This window comes from Ricinus communis, chromosome 5 (genome assembly GCF_019578655.1).
Source record: "Ricinus communis isolate WT05 ecotype wild-type chromosome 5, ASM1957865v1, whole genome shotgun sequence".
Lineage (NCBI taxonomy): Eukaryota > Viridiplantae > Streptophyta > Magnoliopsida > Malpighiales > Euphorbiaceae > Ricinus > Ricinus communis.
In genome coordinates, this window is record NC_063260.1 from 21,210,338 (window position 1) to 21,228,323 (window position 17,986).

Genomic DNA, 17,986 nt, shown 5'->3' on the forward strand with positions numbered 1-17,986 from the left:
AACATCTGATAATTTTGAAGTGACGTGGCAATTCTTTTTTGACTTCTAAAAAGAAGTGGGATCCATATTATGCCACATCACCATCTTCTTCTTCCTCCACTGTTTACACAAATCCTATCACCACCACTAGCCAAGAAATCAGCATTAATATGCCAAGAAATCAGCATTAAAAATGCAATGACTTATTTTAAATTTGAACGAGTGCCCATCAAACAGAACTTCTAAAATATCCTGCTATTTTGAGAGCCAACTTCTTTTCAATTTCATCAGGCCCTCTCAAAATCCTACTGCTTGCCAACCCAGATTGGGAGCACTGGATGTGTATCACAGGAGGAGAACTGGTGGGACATCGACAAGAAACGACGTCGGGGATGATACATAACCAAATGGAACACACAATCGAAATAGCAATCAAGGCTTTAATATCAGCCACTTTCTATGTGTAGCCTCCTTCGCTGAGAAGAGCACATATCTACATAAGAATTTCCATGACGTCGACATTACTAAATAATTAAAAAATTGTGAAACAAGCCAATTTCATTGGCGAATCTGGTACTAAATAATATGCCATGTGACAAACAATGTCTTTTCTCATTTATCAATTTCTTAAAACAAGAAAAAAGCAAGTCATTAGAGTCAAAATTTTAATCTTTTTTACTAGACAACATATAAATGTAATCTTTCTCATTGATATCTGCATCAAAACACAAAAATGGATAAGCCATCTCAAGTTCTAAAAGTTGTCACCTTAGTTTATTTTCATTGAACAATTTATATGAAAATGACTAGGCTATTGATTGAAAAAGAAGAAGAAGTTAAATTAAGCACTAAACCTGTACAGATTATGGTGCAGGATTGAGTAGCATATCACTAGTTTTGGGCCTAACCAAATTTTTTTCTTTTCACTTGCTTGTCGCATGGTAAAGCTCTATGTAACCAAGAGCATGTTTATCCAAAATCTGTCTTGCTTCATCACCATTTTGCATAATGAGTTACACCACTCCTCACCATCATAGCTCAAAAATTGATGGAACTAGAATAAAATAAAAGTGCCATAGTGGCTCTCCTCGTTATAATGATCCCATAAATTTGGGTTAATTTCATTTGGTATATACCATAAAATTTTTTTAGATAAAAAGTTACTGTAAGTATGTCAATGTCGAAGATAAAAAGAAGGATAAAACGTCATAATTAGTTGGAGAATGAGGAACTAACCCGTGACTCAACTTTGATTGCTACTATTTATCTGCGAGAACGAAAGGAAAAAATAAAAATAAAAATAAAAAGAAAAAAAGAAAAAGAGAGAGGAGTAAGGGAAAGGAAATAAAGAAAAAGAGAAGGGAAGCTGATGTGCCACCTCAACTAAGTTTAACGAATGTTAATTTTGTTTGATAATAAGAGGCTTAAATTACAGATTTTTAATAGATTAAATGCTTACTTGTGCCCAAAATCAGTTTGAAGGCTAATCCCCTCTTCACACTAAACATTAAGGGCAAAAATGCACCTTATCTCTCTTTTTATATGAATATTTCCAAGAATGGGCTTTTGGCAAGAAGCAACTCCCTGAGTTTGACTTAAATTAATAATGTTGGCAAAGCTGACAAAAATTTATATGTTACTGATGGAAGATGTGAGAAGGTCGAAATTGACAAAAATGCCTTATGCTTTTTAATTTTAGTTCTATAGGATGTACCCAAGCCATGCCATACTTGATTCACTCCTAATTGTCCCCATAATTGCGACAATTATCATTTTCGCATGCACATCTCAGTAACTTTTTATTTCATTTCCTTAATTACTATAAAAATAAAATAATATCCAGGCACATAATTTAATTTTGAATTTTTAAATTTTTTTAAAATAAATTATAAAGATTATTTTTAATTAATTTAATCTTCTATAAGAATTATGCATAAAATAAAATGAAAAAGAAAAAACTTGACATGCTATGTTTTATTGAAGTGTTACTGTGTTATTCATGGGGCACTTGTGTACTTGTAATTTTTTTAAAAGCTGTTGGCCGCCTAATGAGAGCCAACTATTGAGATGTTGCTTTTCTTGGAAAATAGCCTACATAGTATATGCTCTAATTTGGGTAAAATATATATGCTCAACGATTCAAGGTCGGTCCAAATCTATCTTTAGTTACATCATAAATAAATGAAAAAGACCGGTGAAATTATATTATATTCGAATCACATAAATATAAAAATACTCATAAAATATAAAATTTGAACTTCAATACAAATTTTGTGGGATAATTAAACTGAAAACATTTATCAGAAAAAATAAAAGAACTATTAGCAAGCCTGGTAATCCTGGGCTTTACAACCAAAATCGATATGAACATTTTTTTTTTTTGATTCTTTTCATAGTTTATCAAATCAGTATTTTTATTTCATTTTAATATGTTATCTTATTAAATTAATCTTTATCTCCTAATTTCACTAATATTTATATATTAAATAGGCCTAATAACATTAAAAATCTAAAACAGTTGTCTTCATTATTAAATTTGATCTATTTTTAAAATTTTCACTTAAAATTTAGCTAATTAATTGTAATAATAATCAAATTAAACTTTCAATTAAAATTAGATACTACACTTTTAACTCTAAATATTAATTTTTTATTTTATTAATGTCATTTACCTATTAAAAAATAGCATTAAATCACTATAAAAGTGAGAAAAGAAATGACTCCACCCTTCATTTTTCTTATTTATTTATAATTTTCACTTATTATTCATTTTTCTGTTCATTTGTAACCTGATTTTGGTAACTCACGTGTGATATGTAAATATATGTGACATGTTATTTACTACATCGCTATATTTTAACCGAAAACTCAATTTATTACCTAAGTTTTATTTATATAAATAGATTTATTAGCAATTTAGGATCCATTATTTTGTTAATACTTTTATAAATTTAGGTGCGGATCCTAAGTCAGATTTGGGACGAATAATGATTAATATGAATAAAGATTAAATTTCTAAACCGGGGAATCAAATAAATTTGGGTTTACGTGGCCATTCCTACATTGGATGCGGGTGGAATCAAAGTCTCAGCTAACATATTCCAAATTTGATATTGATTTGAGAAAAAGTTCTGAGAAAATAAGATTAAAAAAAGAATTGAAAACTATTTTATGTGGACCAAAACAACCACATAAAGTTGAATGAAAAGTGAAAGCAATATAAATGGGTCCACAGCATTGGAATATAAGAAAAAGTTTATAATCATTTATTTGGTAATCAGGATTATTAACAAATGAATAATTATTGATTAGTAAAAACATGGCTTCATTTTCTTGCCCTTAAAAGGCTTCCAAAAGACACCCAGTTATCTAGTGGGCTGATACTTTAGGGACAAATGGTTCTGACACTCGAGGAGTGTAACTAAACAATCATAAACTTATGGTATAAACATAAGGTATGCAAAAACAATACTGACCCACAAATCCACAACTTATGGATTATTGTGGGACATTTTTGTTTTTGCATGTCCATTATGCCTTCATTTTCCTATTTAATTCAAAAGTTATGCCTTATTCAAGTTGCAGAATATCATGAATGTTGCCTTTTCAATATATGGTTTCAGTTAAAGGGTGCTGTTTTTTCTTTTTCTTTTTAATATTCCACTGTAAATATTTATCCTTAATGTCACTTACAATTAGTACGTATAAGAAACAATAAAATCAGAAAGCTTGAGGAATGATAAACGGAAAGAAGAAAAGCATTTGCATTGTAATAAGCCAATCCTGTAATTGTGCGCAAGTTAATTTGATTCCGCATTAACTTCAATATACCAATATAAATAGAGACAATACACAACATTTTGCACTGTTAAAACAAATGATGAAAAATAAAGATTTTTCCTTTTAATTTTTCTTTGAACAACTTGTATTGATTTTCTTTGCTTTAATCTTTTGTAGCCCAAGAAGATTACAAAGTGGGGGATTTAATATTTACTCGCGGAGATTTTGCATGGACACCATGAAAACACAGAAGAGAGAGAAAGATAACAAAAGTAAGCAAAAAAAAAAAAAAAAAAAGAATTTGCAACTAAAGTAAATCACAACTACAAGTTTAAAGTAGAGGAAGATAAAGACCTACACAAAAATAAAGAAAAGGACTTGTGCAAAGCTAGTAGTATCATCATCATCATCAGAGCCAAGAAACAAGCTTTAGCAAGTACACTGATGATAAAGATCCAGCTACTAGTTAATCTTCTCCACCACTATCAATATCTATATCCACATGAGTTTCTAAAGATATCTAACTTGATTTCTAGTATAATATGGGGTTTCAAAACGCAAGAGAAAGAGGCACAACAACACTATCATCATCAGCTGCAAGCAGTATGAAACCTTTTGCTACTAACAGTGAAAATACAGCCACCATTGCTCAATACAATGCAGATGCTGGGCTTTTAGCTGAGTTTGAGCAATCAGGTGTATCTGGTAAGTCTTTTAATTACTCAAGATCAGTGCTTTCTGCTCCACATAATGTTCCTGAAGAGCAAATTACTGCTTATTTATCTAGAATCCAAAGGGGTGGGCTTATTCAGCCATTTGGTTGTATGGTTGCAATCGAAGAACCCACTTTTAGAATCATTAGTTATAGTGAAAATTGCTTTCACTTATTGGGTCTGAGTGCAAGTTCTGTACTCGAGTCCAATCAGGTAAAGGGTTTGATCGGAATTGATGTAAGAGCCCTTTTTACCCCCCAATCAGGGGCTTCATTGTCTAAAGCTGCTGCTTCTAGGGAGATTTCAATGTTAAACCCAATTTGGGTTTATTCTAGAACCTCCCAAAAGCCATTTTATGCTATTTTGCACAGGATTGATGTGGGAATTGTAATTGATTTGGAGCCTGCACGATCTGGCGATCCTGTTCTCTCACTTGCTGGTGCTGTACAGTCACAGAAACTTGCTGTTCGTGCGATTTCTAGACTGCAGTCACTTCCTGGTGGTGATATTGGTATGTTGTGTGATACAGTTGTGGAGGATGTTCAAAAACTCACTGGGTATGATAGGGTTATGGTGTACAAATTTCACGATGATGATCATGGTGAAGTACTGTCAGAAATTAGGAGGTCTGATTTGGAACCTTACTTGGGGTTGCACTATCCTGCCACAGATATCCCCCAAGCAGCACGTTTCTTGTTCAAACAGAATCGTGTGAGGATGATTTGTGATTGCCATGCCAATCCTGTTAGGGTCATTCAAAGTGAAGAGTTGAAGCATCCTCTTTGTTTGGTCAATTCGACCCTTAGGTCACCCCATGGTTGCCATACACAGTACATGGCCAATATGGGGTCTATTGCTTCACTGGTGATGGCTGTTGTGATAAATGGTAATGATTCAACCAAGCTTTGGGGGCTTGTTGTGTGCCACCACACTTCCCCACGCTATGTCCCTTTTCCACTTCGATATGCCTGCGAGTTCCTCATGCAGGCTTTTGGGCTACAGCTTTATATGGAGCTTCAGTTGGCAGCAAAGTTGGTGGAGAAGAAGATTCTCCAAACCCAAACCTTACTTTGTGATATGCTTCTCCGAGATGCCCCTTTCGGTATTGTGACCCAATCCCCTAGTATTATGGATCTTGTGAAGTGTGATGGAGCTGCATTATACTATAGAGGGAAATGTTGGTTGCTGGGCATAACTCCAACCGAATCACAGGTAAAAGATATTGCAGATTGGTTGCTGAACAATCATGGAGATTCTACTGGGTTGACTACTGATAGCTTAGCAGATGCTGGTTATCCTGGTGCTCTATTACTTGGTGATGCTGTTTGTGGTATGGCTACTGCTAGAATCACTTCAAGAGATTTTTTGTTCTGGTTCAGGTCTCACACTGCCAAGGAAATCAAATGGGGAGGAGCAAAGCATCATCCAGAAGATAAAGATGATGGTCAAAGAATGCATCCAAGATCGTCATTTAACGCTTTCCTGGAGGTGGTAAAGAGCAGAAGTATGCCTTGGGAGGTTTCAGAAATTAATGCTATTCACTCTTTACAGCTAATAATGAGAGACTCATTTCAGGATATGGAGGACAGTGCTTCAAAGGCAATGGTTAATGCTCAGCAAACTGACACTGATGTGCAGGGGATTGATGAACTAAGTTCAGTGGCATGTGAAATGGTTAGATTAATTGAGACAGCTACAGCACCAATTTTTGGGGTTGATTCAGCAGGTTCTGTTAATGGATGGAATGCTAAAATTGCAGAGTTGACTGGTTTACAAGCTAGTGAAGCAATGGGAAAGTCACTGGTTCGTGAAGTTGTTCACAAGGATTCATATGAATTTGTTGAAAGTCTTTTATGCAGGGCTTTGCAAGGTACTTCTTTTCTTGCTTTATTGTCAAAGGGATGTCTTTGATGATAAAAATGTGATATCTGGCTCTACTACACTGGTATTTTATGTCAGCTTCAGTTTATCCATATACACACAGTTTTCTGGTGTTGTGAAATATTAATCATGCTGTCTTTTTAATGTTTTCAAATAACATGCATCTTGGTTCATTATGTTCTGCCTGTAACTATTGTGTCTTTAAGCAAAACTAAACTGTTAGCAGTACATTAATGGTTCTGCCAAAGTTGGCAGCCAAATACAATAGCACAGGACTTGTTGTATAAGGTGTCATATTAAATTGGATAGCTCAAGAATTTGCATCATGAACTCCAAGGTAGCTGGGGGGGGGGGTTGGGGTTGGTGGAAAGTGGAAACTTGTACCATTTTTCCATCTTGTCAGGGTTATCGCTATAGATTTCAGTTATGTACTATAATTTCTTCATACCCTGTTTACATTATTCTAACTAACATTTGGGGAAATATATGGGTAACTTCAGTCTAGGTTCTTGCTTATCATTTCTTTTCATGTTTTCCTTAAAGTTCACTCATCATAGCATTGTTTCTGCTTCTTTGTTTTTCGCACTTCATCTTAAGTTTCTCCCAAATAGAATGGCTATAAATTAATGGTTAAATCTTATCCAGGTGAGGAGGACAAAAATGTTGAGTTGAAACTAAGAAAATTCGGGCTTCATCAACAAAACTCAGCTGTATTTGTTGTGGCCAATGCCTGCACAAGTAGGGACTACGCAAACAATGTTATAGGGGTCTGCTTTGTGGGTCAAGACGTCACATCTGAGAAAATTGTCATGGATAAATTTCTCCGACTACAAGGAGATTACAAGGTTATCATAGAAAGTCTTAATCCTCTTATTCCACCAATATTTGCTTCTGATGAAAATGCCTGCTGTTGTGAATGGAATGCTGCTATGGAAAGGCTGACGGGTAGAACAAGACAGGAGGTCATAGGTAAAATGCTTCCTGGGGAGATTTTTGGAGGTTTGTGTCGGCTAAAAGATCAAGATACTCTAACTAAGTTTATGATTCTATTGTATCGAGGACTTAGTGATCAAGATACCGATAAGTTTCCATTTGGCTTTTTCAATAGACAAGGGAAATTTGTCGAGGTGTTCTTAACAGCAAACAAAAGGACGGATGCAGATGGGAAAACTATTGGCTGTTTCTGCTTCTTGCAGGTTATTGGGCCTGACCTGCAACAGACCTTAGATGAACATAAGCAAGAGGACCAAGAGAGCCTTCTAAAACTTAAACAGCTGGCTTACATACGAGAAGAAATGAAAAGTCCTTTAAGTGGTATCCGGTTTACCCACAAACTCCTTGAGGATACAGCAACATCAGAACATCAGAAGCAGTTCCTTGAAACAAGTGATGCCTGTGAAAAACAGATCATGACCATAATAGAGGATATTGATTTAGCAAAGCTAGAGGAAGGGTAAGTCTTCTATATTCATATCTACCTTTAAGTATTCATGATTTAATGTCTCTGTTTTCTTCTTAATACAGTTTATTTCACCATAGATGTATCAGACATTCAATTTTCACATACAAATATTCATTACATTTGACATTATGTCTCTTCGCCTCTTGCTATTTTCATTGCTTAGTCAATTATCATTTCATTACTTGATTGAGATTCTGTTTCTAGCCTGGAAAACTCTTGTTCACCAGAGGCATCTGTTATTTTATCAAACAATCTAACCTATTTTGAGATACTCACAGTCCGACCTCCTGATTGTTGCAGCAAGATCGAGCTCAAGGTGGAAGAATTTTTTTTGGTAAACGTTTTAGATGCCATTGTTAGCCAAATTATGCTCTTGCTAAGGGAAAGGAGTATACAGCTCTTTCATGAGATTCCAGAGGAAATTAAAACAGTTTCTGTATATGGTGATCAAATTAGGCTTCAACTGGTTCTGTCAGACTTCTTGCTCAGTGTGGTTCGTCATGCACCTTCTCCAGATGGTTGGGTAGAAATTAAGGTTTCATCTGGCCTGAAGCTGATGCAGGATAGCCATGAGTTTCTCCGTGTACAGATCAGGTACTAAATCATTGCAAAACTTTTCAGCAATTTTGCTTTGCATTTATCTTTGTATCTTAGTCATTTTTATTTGGGTAATTGTTGACCATGTTGGAAGCTATTCTTTAGTGGATCTATGATGTTCAAAAAATGTTAGGAAGTCGATATTTCAGTATATGAGATACTTGTCCCAGATAAATATTATGGAAGAGGTTTTGCTGTTAGAATGCTATCTTGACTTCTTGTCTCTTCAGCAATATTTTTCATGTGCTAGTGATCCATCTCTGCTTTCAATTTATATCACTTATCAGAGAAAAGTAAAAAAGCAGACTTGCGAGTTCTTGCAGACTAAATTCATCCTCTCTTATGCTTGTAGAATGACACACCCTGGTCAAGGCCTTCCTTCTGCCCTCACTGAAGATATGTTTGAGGAGGGCAATTGCTGGACCACACAAGAAGGTCTGGCGCTAAAGCTGTCTCGGAAACTACTCCATCAGATGAATGGCCATGTCCACTATACTAGAGAGCATAATAAATGTTTCTTTCTCATCGACCTTGAATTGAAGTTGAAGAACAGACAAAAGGGGGGACAAGCAGATACAAGTAGAATGACCTATCTTTCTGCTTGATTGCTTGTATTTAGGATAACAAGATTTCATGGTGAACTCAAGTTTTACTGTAGTTCTAGTTGCTTCACTCGATGCATACTCATGCGTTACCATTTCAACACCCAATTGTATATTTCTCAATTCCTAAGGATGGCATTGAGTAGCGTACATGTATTTGTATATTTACCATCTTTTCTGAATAAACGTATGCCATCAAGGTTGGGCTTGGGGCTCATCCGATGTAAAAGCTCAGTTTGTAATGTATAATGTATATACCATTACCGTTCATCATGCCAGTCTGAGATATGAATTCCTTTTCCTTTTAACAATCAGATAATAATATAATCAGATCAGAGATCAAATATCTAAATCATTAGTTGCTCTGCCACGGGCATTCTAAAGTCTATAGAGCTGCCTGAAGATTTCAAGTCACATGTAGAAAGCTCAAAAGCACCAATTACATACAAGCATTGCAAACAGCAGACTAAAGAAGCCAAGTTTTCCCGTATAGCACATTTCAGATATAGATTACCTTCTATTTAAAGCACAAATTCTGAGATTAACCCAAAAGAAGTTTTATCTCATCACCTATACAATTCTGTAGAAACCCCCATTTTACACCTTCGACCCTCAAAATCTGACAACCCCCCAAATACATTATCTTTATACCCTAATACACATCACATCATATTTGCAGATGTTATATGACATTCATATCCCATAAAATTAAAAAAGCAAAAAACCTGATGACAAAACCTGCACAAGCTGTGGTGTTATGTGAACTCAACAGCAAGAGACCTCAATTCCGCCCATAGACTTCATGATTGTTCTCCTCCCTCAACACTGATAAACAGAAATAAATGCTCTTGCTGCTTTCAGAGCTGCCACTGAATACTATACAAAATCTGCAAAAGCATTTTCTTTCCTGATCAATCTCGTCCTAGATTTATACACTTGAATATATACGCAGGGGTTAGCACCCGCAGCCACCACAATTTAGGCTGTGGGCAATCTCCTTCAAACATAATGTTAGCTATTCTCTGGCCTCTCTCCAGTGCCATCCTTTGCAGGGCTTCCTGGGAAATCGCCCGAGAATAATCCATCTGGTTGACGGAACTGGATGTTCAAACTGCTGGAAGGAAAATGTTCCCGGAAAATCTGCATAGAAACACACTTCATAATATCAACAAAAGCTACAGTGCATATAACTAGACCATATTTTGTACAAGCATAGAGATTATCAATTAATATTCCTTGATTACAACTCCAAAAGAAGGCTCATACAAGAAATTTGCAGGATGCCATAAGAAAATTCTGAACACTTCCAACTACAGTATTAATCATGTTACCTGATCACCTTCTTCCTGACCCTCTGAGTGGAAGAGTATTGGGCGGCAGCGCTTATCTTCATTCATTAAGCTTGAATTCTGGAAGTGGGTCACAAGGGCTGCCTTTCCCTGGATTCGAGCATATGCCAAAGAAGCAACTTTCTCGCTGTTAAACTTCTCCCACTTCTTACCATTAAATGCCTGAACGAAGTTAAAAGCAGACCATCAGATTGCAATATAAGTAGATACTTAAAACAAGAATGAACAATCAAATGCTAAAGCAAGTAAGGAAAATATGACCTCGTAAAATGGAATGATGTGAGAAGGAGATAGCATATTGATGAAGGCATAACCCACGTTGCATTTATTCTGCATGGATAGAAAGAATTTCTATCAGTTGCTATTATATATAGAGAGAGAGAAAATAAAATCAGACACATCTTCTCAAAGGTCTAGTAAAATTACCTTAAAATCAATTGGTAAATAGAGAAAGTCATAAGTGCCCTTGTGATTTTCATCAATGGCAGCTAGCAACATATTTGAGGTGTACCTAAGGGATGACAATGGAACAGCCATAAATAAGACTAGTCTCTTAACAGTATAATCAAGGGAAATTCACAAATACAGAGGTTCTAAATAGAGGTCTTACTTATTTGGGATATTTTTTATCATTAAGGTAGTCCGGGTATCTTCCCCACTTATAATCTTATCCAAGTCTAGCTGAAATTGTTTCCTGCTATCTGCTTGATTTCCATTACTCTCAACCCGTCTACTCCGCCCACGATCAGTAAAACCCTCTATGGCGGTGGGTGCCACTCCTGGGTATGGGGCATTGCCTAAAAATACAGGACTTAGCCTCGGAGAGGACATCATTCTGTAACTTGAAGAACCATTTTCAGAGATGTTTCTTGGAATGGCAACGCCATTCATGGGAGCACGGACACCCAAATTCATCATGAAACTTCCACCATTTTGGCCTAAACCCATGCCCCCAAATGCAACAGGACTCATGAATGTAGTTTCTGGGGACTCTGGGAGAAATCCAAAGCGCCTCTCTAAAGGAACTCCAGATGGAGCAGAACCAACATGATGATGATTCTGGGATGAACCAAGGAAAGAACCATGAGGGCCTGTGTATGAAAAACCATGGCTCTTCCCATTGGATGAAAGTGGATGGCCCATTGATTGTTTTGGCCAGGCAGAAGAAGTGGGGTGTTCTTGGTATGCATTTGAGCTTCCCCAAAGAAACTGTGGCCCTGACAAAGTTTCCATAGCAGATCCATTAGAAGTTGATGGATGGCCAAAGGACGACATACTTCCATGATATTTGTTCAACTTTGACTCTGGTAATGAATGTGACTGTTGCAATGCACCTCCATGAGCTGAATTCAAATTTGTATATGTATGCTCCACAAGGCTACCCCTTCCTAGGTCTTTGCCAATTGGCACTACTTTTGCAGAGTTTGATCCTTGAGGGTGAAGAATTGAAGCCAACCCAGGTAAATAGTTGCCAGCTGTTGGGCTCAAAGTCCTGAAAACTGGGGATTTGCTGATACCTTGCAGCGGACTGTGCTCAATGGGACTACTGTACTGTGCCCAGTTACCTGTCACAACTCAAGATATTACCTTCACTTCAGCTAAAGTGAAATCCAGACAGTCTGGATACTGTAAGTAATGAGTGAGTTGTAAAGCATCTGAAACGCTTACCTAGTGAAGAGTTGGTCACAGGTGAACCCACTGGATGCCGGAAACTCCAAGATTCATCTTGCTCGAGCTCTTGATTCAGTTGCAACATCAAGCTGAAAGGTGGAAGCATAAAATCAATAGTTTTTACTTGCATAAACAGCCACAACAATAGCTAAAATAGAGTTAAATAAAAAAGAACAAAAATCACTCAATTGAAGGATGGGGAAAAAAAGAAGAAGAGAAGTACCTAAAACGATGACAGCCTAATTATATTGAACATATAAATTACGATTTTAATTCCCGTACTAGGGCACTTGCAAAATGGGAATAAGCAAAAAATATAAAAAAAGTAGATTACTTGAGCTATTATATGTCCATAGAAGCAAATTTTACCAATATGATTGCACATATGAAGTTCATAATCTAAACATAATTAAAATAGACCAATACAACTTTTTTTTTGTTTAAATTGATAATTACAGATAAAACCATGCAAAAGTGCAATTATGAGATACTCACTTTCGCCTAGCTCCCCCAGGACGGCTAGGTTCAAGTTTTATTTTTTTACCAGCTATATCACTTCTATTTAATGACTTAAGTGCAGATTCTGCAGATCTGACATCATAAAATTCAATGAACTTATGGTGCCTCTTGTGTGGAGTTTCCCTTATCTGCTTTTGCAAAGAAATACCAATTTGCACAAAGGTTAGCCAAATATTACAAAATGAAAGCACAATTCAGAAACAATACAATAAAAGGATCAAAACAGAAACTTATCACCTCTTTGACCTCGCCATAAGCCCCAAATATCTGTCGTAGGTCTTCATTTGAAACTGATGGATCCAGATTAAAAACTACCAGAGTTCCTTGATTGATATCCTTGTCTGAAGGATTATCCTGGTGTATTCAGGAAAAATGCAAAAAGAGAAAAGGTCTAAAAGGATGGTAATAACAGTTGAAACAGGGGTTATCAGTAGCTAAGAATCTAGATTAAACCTTTGGAATGGAGAAGTGAATATCAAGTTTCCTTCGTCGCAGTGGCTTGTTTTGCAATGCCCGCAATGCAGTTCGAGCCGCACGAATATCATAATATGATATCATCACAAAACCCCTGTGTTTACAAGCAGTGTAGAGAGTTCTAATGTCGCCAAATTGCTACAAGACAGACAGATAGAAAGAATAAAAGAGCACATATTTTAGAAGAAATCATGAAGATGCTAAAAAATTCTTATTACAGTTTCAAGCCTCAAATGCAAGTTAAGTAGTCAAGAACTCTAAATACATTTAATATCGTATTATGTCTAAAACCTTCTGAACACTAAAGCATTTATGTCGACCATCCTTTCCCATTACTATTACTCTTAGAAGATATTGTTTACTCAGAAAACTTGAGATGTTTCTTATTAGACAAGTCAGAGCCATCTAGTTACATAAAAAGTCATTTAATTTCCTGTGATGCGCTGCATCTGTGTGTACAGCCTGTTTGTTATAGGATAAAAAAGCATTGTAGCAAATACAGCATTACTGCAACCATATATTTTTGCATGTAAAAAGGTCAAATAACTTTTACAGCAGATGCAGATGTTAATAACAGCTGAACACTCGAACTTATTGATGCCAAGTTGCTATTGTAACTCATGCAGATACTTCCTTCTCTATGTTCGTTTTGGATCAACAGTCAATCTCCAAATGCCAAGAAAACATATGGCATCAATTTTCACTTTCAAACAATTTCATATGCAAGTTTCAGCAGATTGCTTACCTCTCATAAAATTTATCAGTTTCAAACTTTATATATGAATCCATAGACCAGTAACTAAACAGGCAATGATCCGAGTCTCAGCAAACCAGACACAGGTGCTATGCCATTATCAATACTACAAATACATAAATAAAAGCAGAACCGCCTGCAAATTGGAATTACCTCAAAGAGTTGTCTCAATTCTATGTCCTCGACATTACTATTAATATTTCGAACAAATAATGTTCTTGAAGGATGCTCGCCTAATGGGTGCTCTCCAGCAACAGTACTCGCACCATTTGGAAGTCCGTAATGAGGCATCCCATTCCCAGTGATGCCATCAGACAAACTTACCTTTGAGATGCCCATGCTTAGGCTCTCTTGTGGATCACTTTCAAGTTCCATGCCACCTCCACTGCCAAAAAGATCATAATCTTCCAAGTCCTCAAGTGAATTGGGCAGTCTAGTTAGGTCAAAATCTTCCATTATACCGGCTAAAAGATCATTCTCATCATCAGGAAGTAAACTTCCAATTGCATGAGGTTCAACATCTTCAAGTACATCACCACCCTCCACATGTCCAAGTTTATCCAAACTAGATGTGGCATCATCGACAAATTGGCAAACACATTCTGTATCATTTAAATTTACTGCAAGTTGGTACAAAAAGGTATAAATTCTCACATTATCACACAGGCAGATTAGATCCTTGAGGAACAGTAAGTAAGCACATACACTTTTCATGTGGAAGAACAGGCAATGAGCTAGAGAAAAGGATCGTATCACTTTGAGCAGGACAGGTGTTGGATCCAGCTAAAATCCCCAATGCACCACTTCCTACTTCCTTGGGCATATTCACCAGAGAATTCTTAGCAGGAACTAACCAGACATAATTCACAATTTTTTTAAGAATTAGAAAGAGATTTAATTTTACAACAGATGAACATGACAAGGGTCAAGAAAGTTCAACAAATTACCAGGGGTTGAATTATTTAAAGACTGCTTCATCACATCACCTTTCTGCCGTCAGAAAAAACAACAGAATAGATAAAACCATCAATCCAGTTATAATGACACCAACTAAACCTAAAGGAGAAAATAAAAATTAATAAATAAAAAAATATGGTGTTCAACAAATAACATAGATCTTAAAGGAAAACATTCAGAACCTAAAAAATCACAAGCATATATAACCTTCATGTGCTTAAACACTTTATAGACGTAACCTTAAATGTATAGTAGGAAACTCCTGAGGCAAGCTTTTTATAGCCATTAGTGTGAATGAATTCAATTTTCCAGCGCTAGACCACAAGCTATATAAACTAAAAAGAACTGCTACCACATAAATTCCTGAAGCAATGTAGGAATCCCTATGACCAATCCTAAAATCTTGTAACCAGAGTCCTTTGGGCAGCAATTGGAGGAAAGGAATAAGAATAATAATTGCACATAGCAATAAAACACCAACACAAAAACTCTCCTTTTCATGTATGATTAATGACCAGATCATTAAAAATTCTTGAGACTGCAGAAGGTCGAGATACAACCAGAAGGCAACTTTTTCTTTTTTTTTTTTTTTAAGGAAGAGAAAACATTTTGCTATGCAGAAGTCCTGAGAGTCAAGAGCATCAACTTGAACAAACGAAAAAAGGCATGAACTAAAATCAGCTTAGACACAGAGGAAACTAATTCCAAAAATAATAATAATAAAACGGTAGAGCCCAATAATTCAAGAAATGAGAACAGGAAATAACAAGACTAGAAGAGTATTATCAAGTTGCTAATTCCCTTCCCTCAAGAGAAAAAACAGAAATAGTTAGGTAGGTAGGTAGGTTAGTAAGGAGAGAAAAGGGGAATCTCTCAAGTTCAGATTACTATTTACCACAGCAAAAGAATCAAGAAAAAACCCCTACTTAGCCTAAAAAGGATCAAATCACTATTCAAATTCAAGAAAATCAATAACCCAGCAATATGAACAACAAAGCAACAGACTCTACTCTTAAAAGAGATTGCCAATTTGATCAAACTCACATAACAGTTCACAATTTGAGATAGAGACATCACCATAATGATGTTAAAAAACCAACCTTTGGTCCAAATTTAGCTCTTCACGATACAAAAGAATCGTATTAAGCAGTTCCTTGTTACTACTCTGACTGCAACATAAAAGAAAAGAAGAAAAAGGTGATGATTGGACAAGGGAGAGAGAGCACAAAAGAGCAGAGAATGATTAAGAGAGAGAGAAAAGAAAACAAAAAAAAACTCTTGTGAATGTGGGGGAGTGGTTTAACTGTATTTAAATCTCTTTTGGTGTCCGTGATGATGGAGTTATTATAAGAAATAAAATAAAGTTGCAGATTAAATTGATAAAAACAAAATAATTACTAATTAGATTTTATAAATAAAAGAAATAACTGGCAATATTGTTTTCCAGATGAAAAATCTAACATTTTCGGATAAATCTTGATCAAAATCTGACCTTGAAATTTATGGAGAATTTCTAAACTGCCATCACTGATGTTTGTGTGGGCCAATGGTTTTAGGATTATCTTGATGAGATATACTACTGAATTCCTAGGCATAGAATAGAATAGTGCCATGTGGTAAAAGAAGGAAAAGATGGGTCAAACTCAGTAGCCTTGTATATGGACATATGATATGGTGATTATAATTTTATAATGGTGTGTTTTTGAGAATGAATTAGATAAAGATAGGTGTTGTTGAATTAGTTAAGGATAAAGATGGATAATGATTTGCCACATCAGCTTTTGATGATCTGTGAGAAATCTTTTTGCCCAGTATCTTGACCTAAAGGTCCTCCTCTTTGTTTGATTTATCAAGTGTGATCAAAGGGTAATTTAGTTATATGAATTCTGCAGTTTGGCTTACCATATTCATGGAACATAATCTCAGACAAAAAAAAAGAAGAAAAGTTTCCCGTTTGTTGAGAATGTATCCTTTGCCGTTTCATGCAATCAAATGCCTCTCTTAGTTTGCTTTTAAAAAGAATTACTAATTGTTAAGAGTAAGATTTAAAGAATTACAAGCAGAGTTGCATGAACTGGACCTCCGGGTTTCTTTCATATATATGGCGCCTCCAATTTACTAATCTTGTGCTTCAGAGTATGAATACTTTTGGTGTCAGATTTTTATGCTTCTGATCAGGGTGTCATTGCTGCAATTGATAAGATTTGCAGGCAGTTTTTGTGGAAAGGTGCAAGTAAGCTTGGGTTGGGAGGAAGACAGTAAGAGCAAATCAGCTGGGAATTGGGGAAGATTCTGCATTTTGGGATGAACCGTGGGTTCATAAAATTGCATTTACCGACAGGTTCTTTAACAAAAGATTGCGATGTCCTGAGAAAGCTAAAGTAAGAATTTATGAGAAAACAAAACTTTGGCATTCCTGGTGCGATAGAAGATGTCACTGATACTTATCAAGCAAAATTTCCAGATGAGGGATTCTGTTCAATAGACAATTAGATGGAGACGCTATTGCAGGCAGGGTCTTTCAATAACTTGTACCTGAGAAGATTTAAAAGGTCCTGAAACTACTGTGAGTTGGGGAAGTCACCATATCACTTGACACAGTTTTATATTTGAACAAAACCTTTAATTTAGGCCCCTCATTTGTTTGAATTTTAACAGGTCAAATGTCCATTTATTTTTTTGATGACCTGGATAATAATCGATTCCCATCTATACTGACTTTCTGAATTAGGAATCCCTGAATTGATAACCAGACTAACAAAGCTTGACGTTGCTATTCTGAAGCTTATGAAATTAAAATTCATTTGGAAGCATCGCAGTACTTTTGGAGAATAAGAGAAGGAAGTCTATATATATTACAGGATTAGTGGTGACGGCGAAGGATTTGACCACGGTGAAAACGGGTTCAGGCTTGGCTAAAATTGCAAAATCTTTTTACTAGTGACGACCACGTTGGTGGTTATATTGTCATCGGACCAGAAAAGAGTTCAGGGCAGCGGTGATGGCGGTTATTAAAACAGAACTACTTTTTCTATGTTGGTGTGCTCCACTTACGAAGTTATTAAAATATTAATAGCAATTGAATAAAATATCCAATGATTTACCCCGATTGCACACTGAAATGAAATCCAAACGTGTCCATGCCAATCTGCATTGCTTTACTAGATTTTCTTTGGCATGGACATACCTGAAATTGGTTTTGATTTGTTTTTGGAGCAGAACCAATCTCAGGTATGTCCTTAAAACTG

At 35.9% G+C, this 17,986-nt stretch overlaps 2 protein-coding genes across 5 annotated transcripts; one reads left to right on the forward strand and one right to left on the reverse strand.

Annotated features, from left to right (window-relative positions):
- Positions 1-3,860: 3,860 nt before the first annotated feature.
- Positions 3,861-9,292, forward strand: LOC8284027 (phytochrome E). Its single transcript, XM_002519703.4, has 4 exons — positions 3,861-6,342; positions 6,999-7,806; positions 8,116-8,409; positions 8,765-9,292. The coding sequence occupies exons 1-4, from the start codon at positions 4,302-4,304 to the stop codon at positions 9,015-9,017; spliced, it is 3,396 nt and encodes a 1,131-aa protein (XP_002519749.1). The 5' UTR covers positions 3,861-4,301; the 3' UTR covers positions 9,018-9,292.
- Positions 9,293-9,481: 189 nt separating this feature from the next.
- On the reverse strand, positions 9,482-16,038 carry LOC8284028 (protein MEI2-like 2). 4 transcript variants are annotated; one of them, XM_048374728.1, is made up of 13 exons: positions 15,839-16,038; positions 14,729-14,771; positions 14,487-14,630; positions 13,935-14,401; positions 13,007-13,165; positions 12,791-12,907; positions 12,530-12,681; positions 12,032-12,123; positions 10,974-11,928; positions 10,790-10,874; positions 10,625-10,693; positions 10,346-10,525; positions 9,482-10,154 (listed from the first exon to the last, which is right to left on the reverse strand). In XM_048374728.1, the coding sequence occupies exons 2-13, from the start codon at positions 14,757-14,759 to the stop codon at positions 10,026-10,028; spliced, it is 2,580 nt and encodes an 859-aa protein (XP_048230685.1). In that variant the 5' UTR covers positions 14,760-14,771; positions 15,839-16,038; the 3' UTR covers positions 9,482-10,025. The 4 variants fall into 4 exon arrangements, with proteins under 4 accessions (XP_048230685.1, XP_048230686.1, XP_048230688.1 ...); XM_048374729.1 differs by having other exon boundaries at positions 14,729-14,837; positions 15,839-16,028; XM_048374731.1 differs by having other exon boundaries at positions 13,935-14,383; positions 14,487-14,595; positions 15,839-16,026.
- Between the last annotated feature and the right edge of the window lie 1,948 nt (positions 16,039-17,986).

Bases quoted from the DNA above. Each gene is read 5' to 3' on its own strand.
- LOC8284027 (XM_002519703.4), top strand. From the start codon at position 4,302: ATGGGGTTTCAAAACGCAAGAGAAAGAGGCACAACAACACTATCATCA. The intron at 6,343-6,998 runs GTACTTCTTTTC...AATCTTATCCAG, and splicing joins TTTATGCAGGGCTTTGCAAG to GTGAGGAGGACAAAAATGTT. The intron at 7,807-8,115 runs GTAAGTCTTCTA...TGATTGTTGCAG, and splicing joins TTAGCAAAGCTAGAGGAAGG to CAAGATCGAGCTCAAGGTGG.
- LOC8284028 (XM_048374728.1), bottom strand. From the start codon at position 14,759: ATGAAGCAGTCTTTAAATAATTCAACCCCTG. The intron at 12,682-12,790 runs GTGATAAGTTTC...TTGCAAAAGCAG, and splicing joins CTTATGGCGAGGTCAAAGAG to ATAAGGGAAACTCCACACAA. The intron at 10,875-10,973 runs GTAAGACCTCTA...GTCATCCCTTAG, and splicing joins ATAAAAAATATCCCAAATAA to GTACACCTCAAATATGTTGC.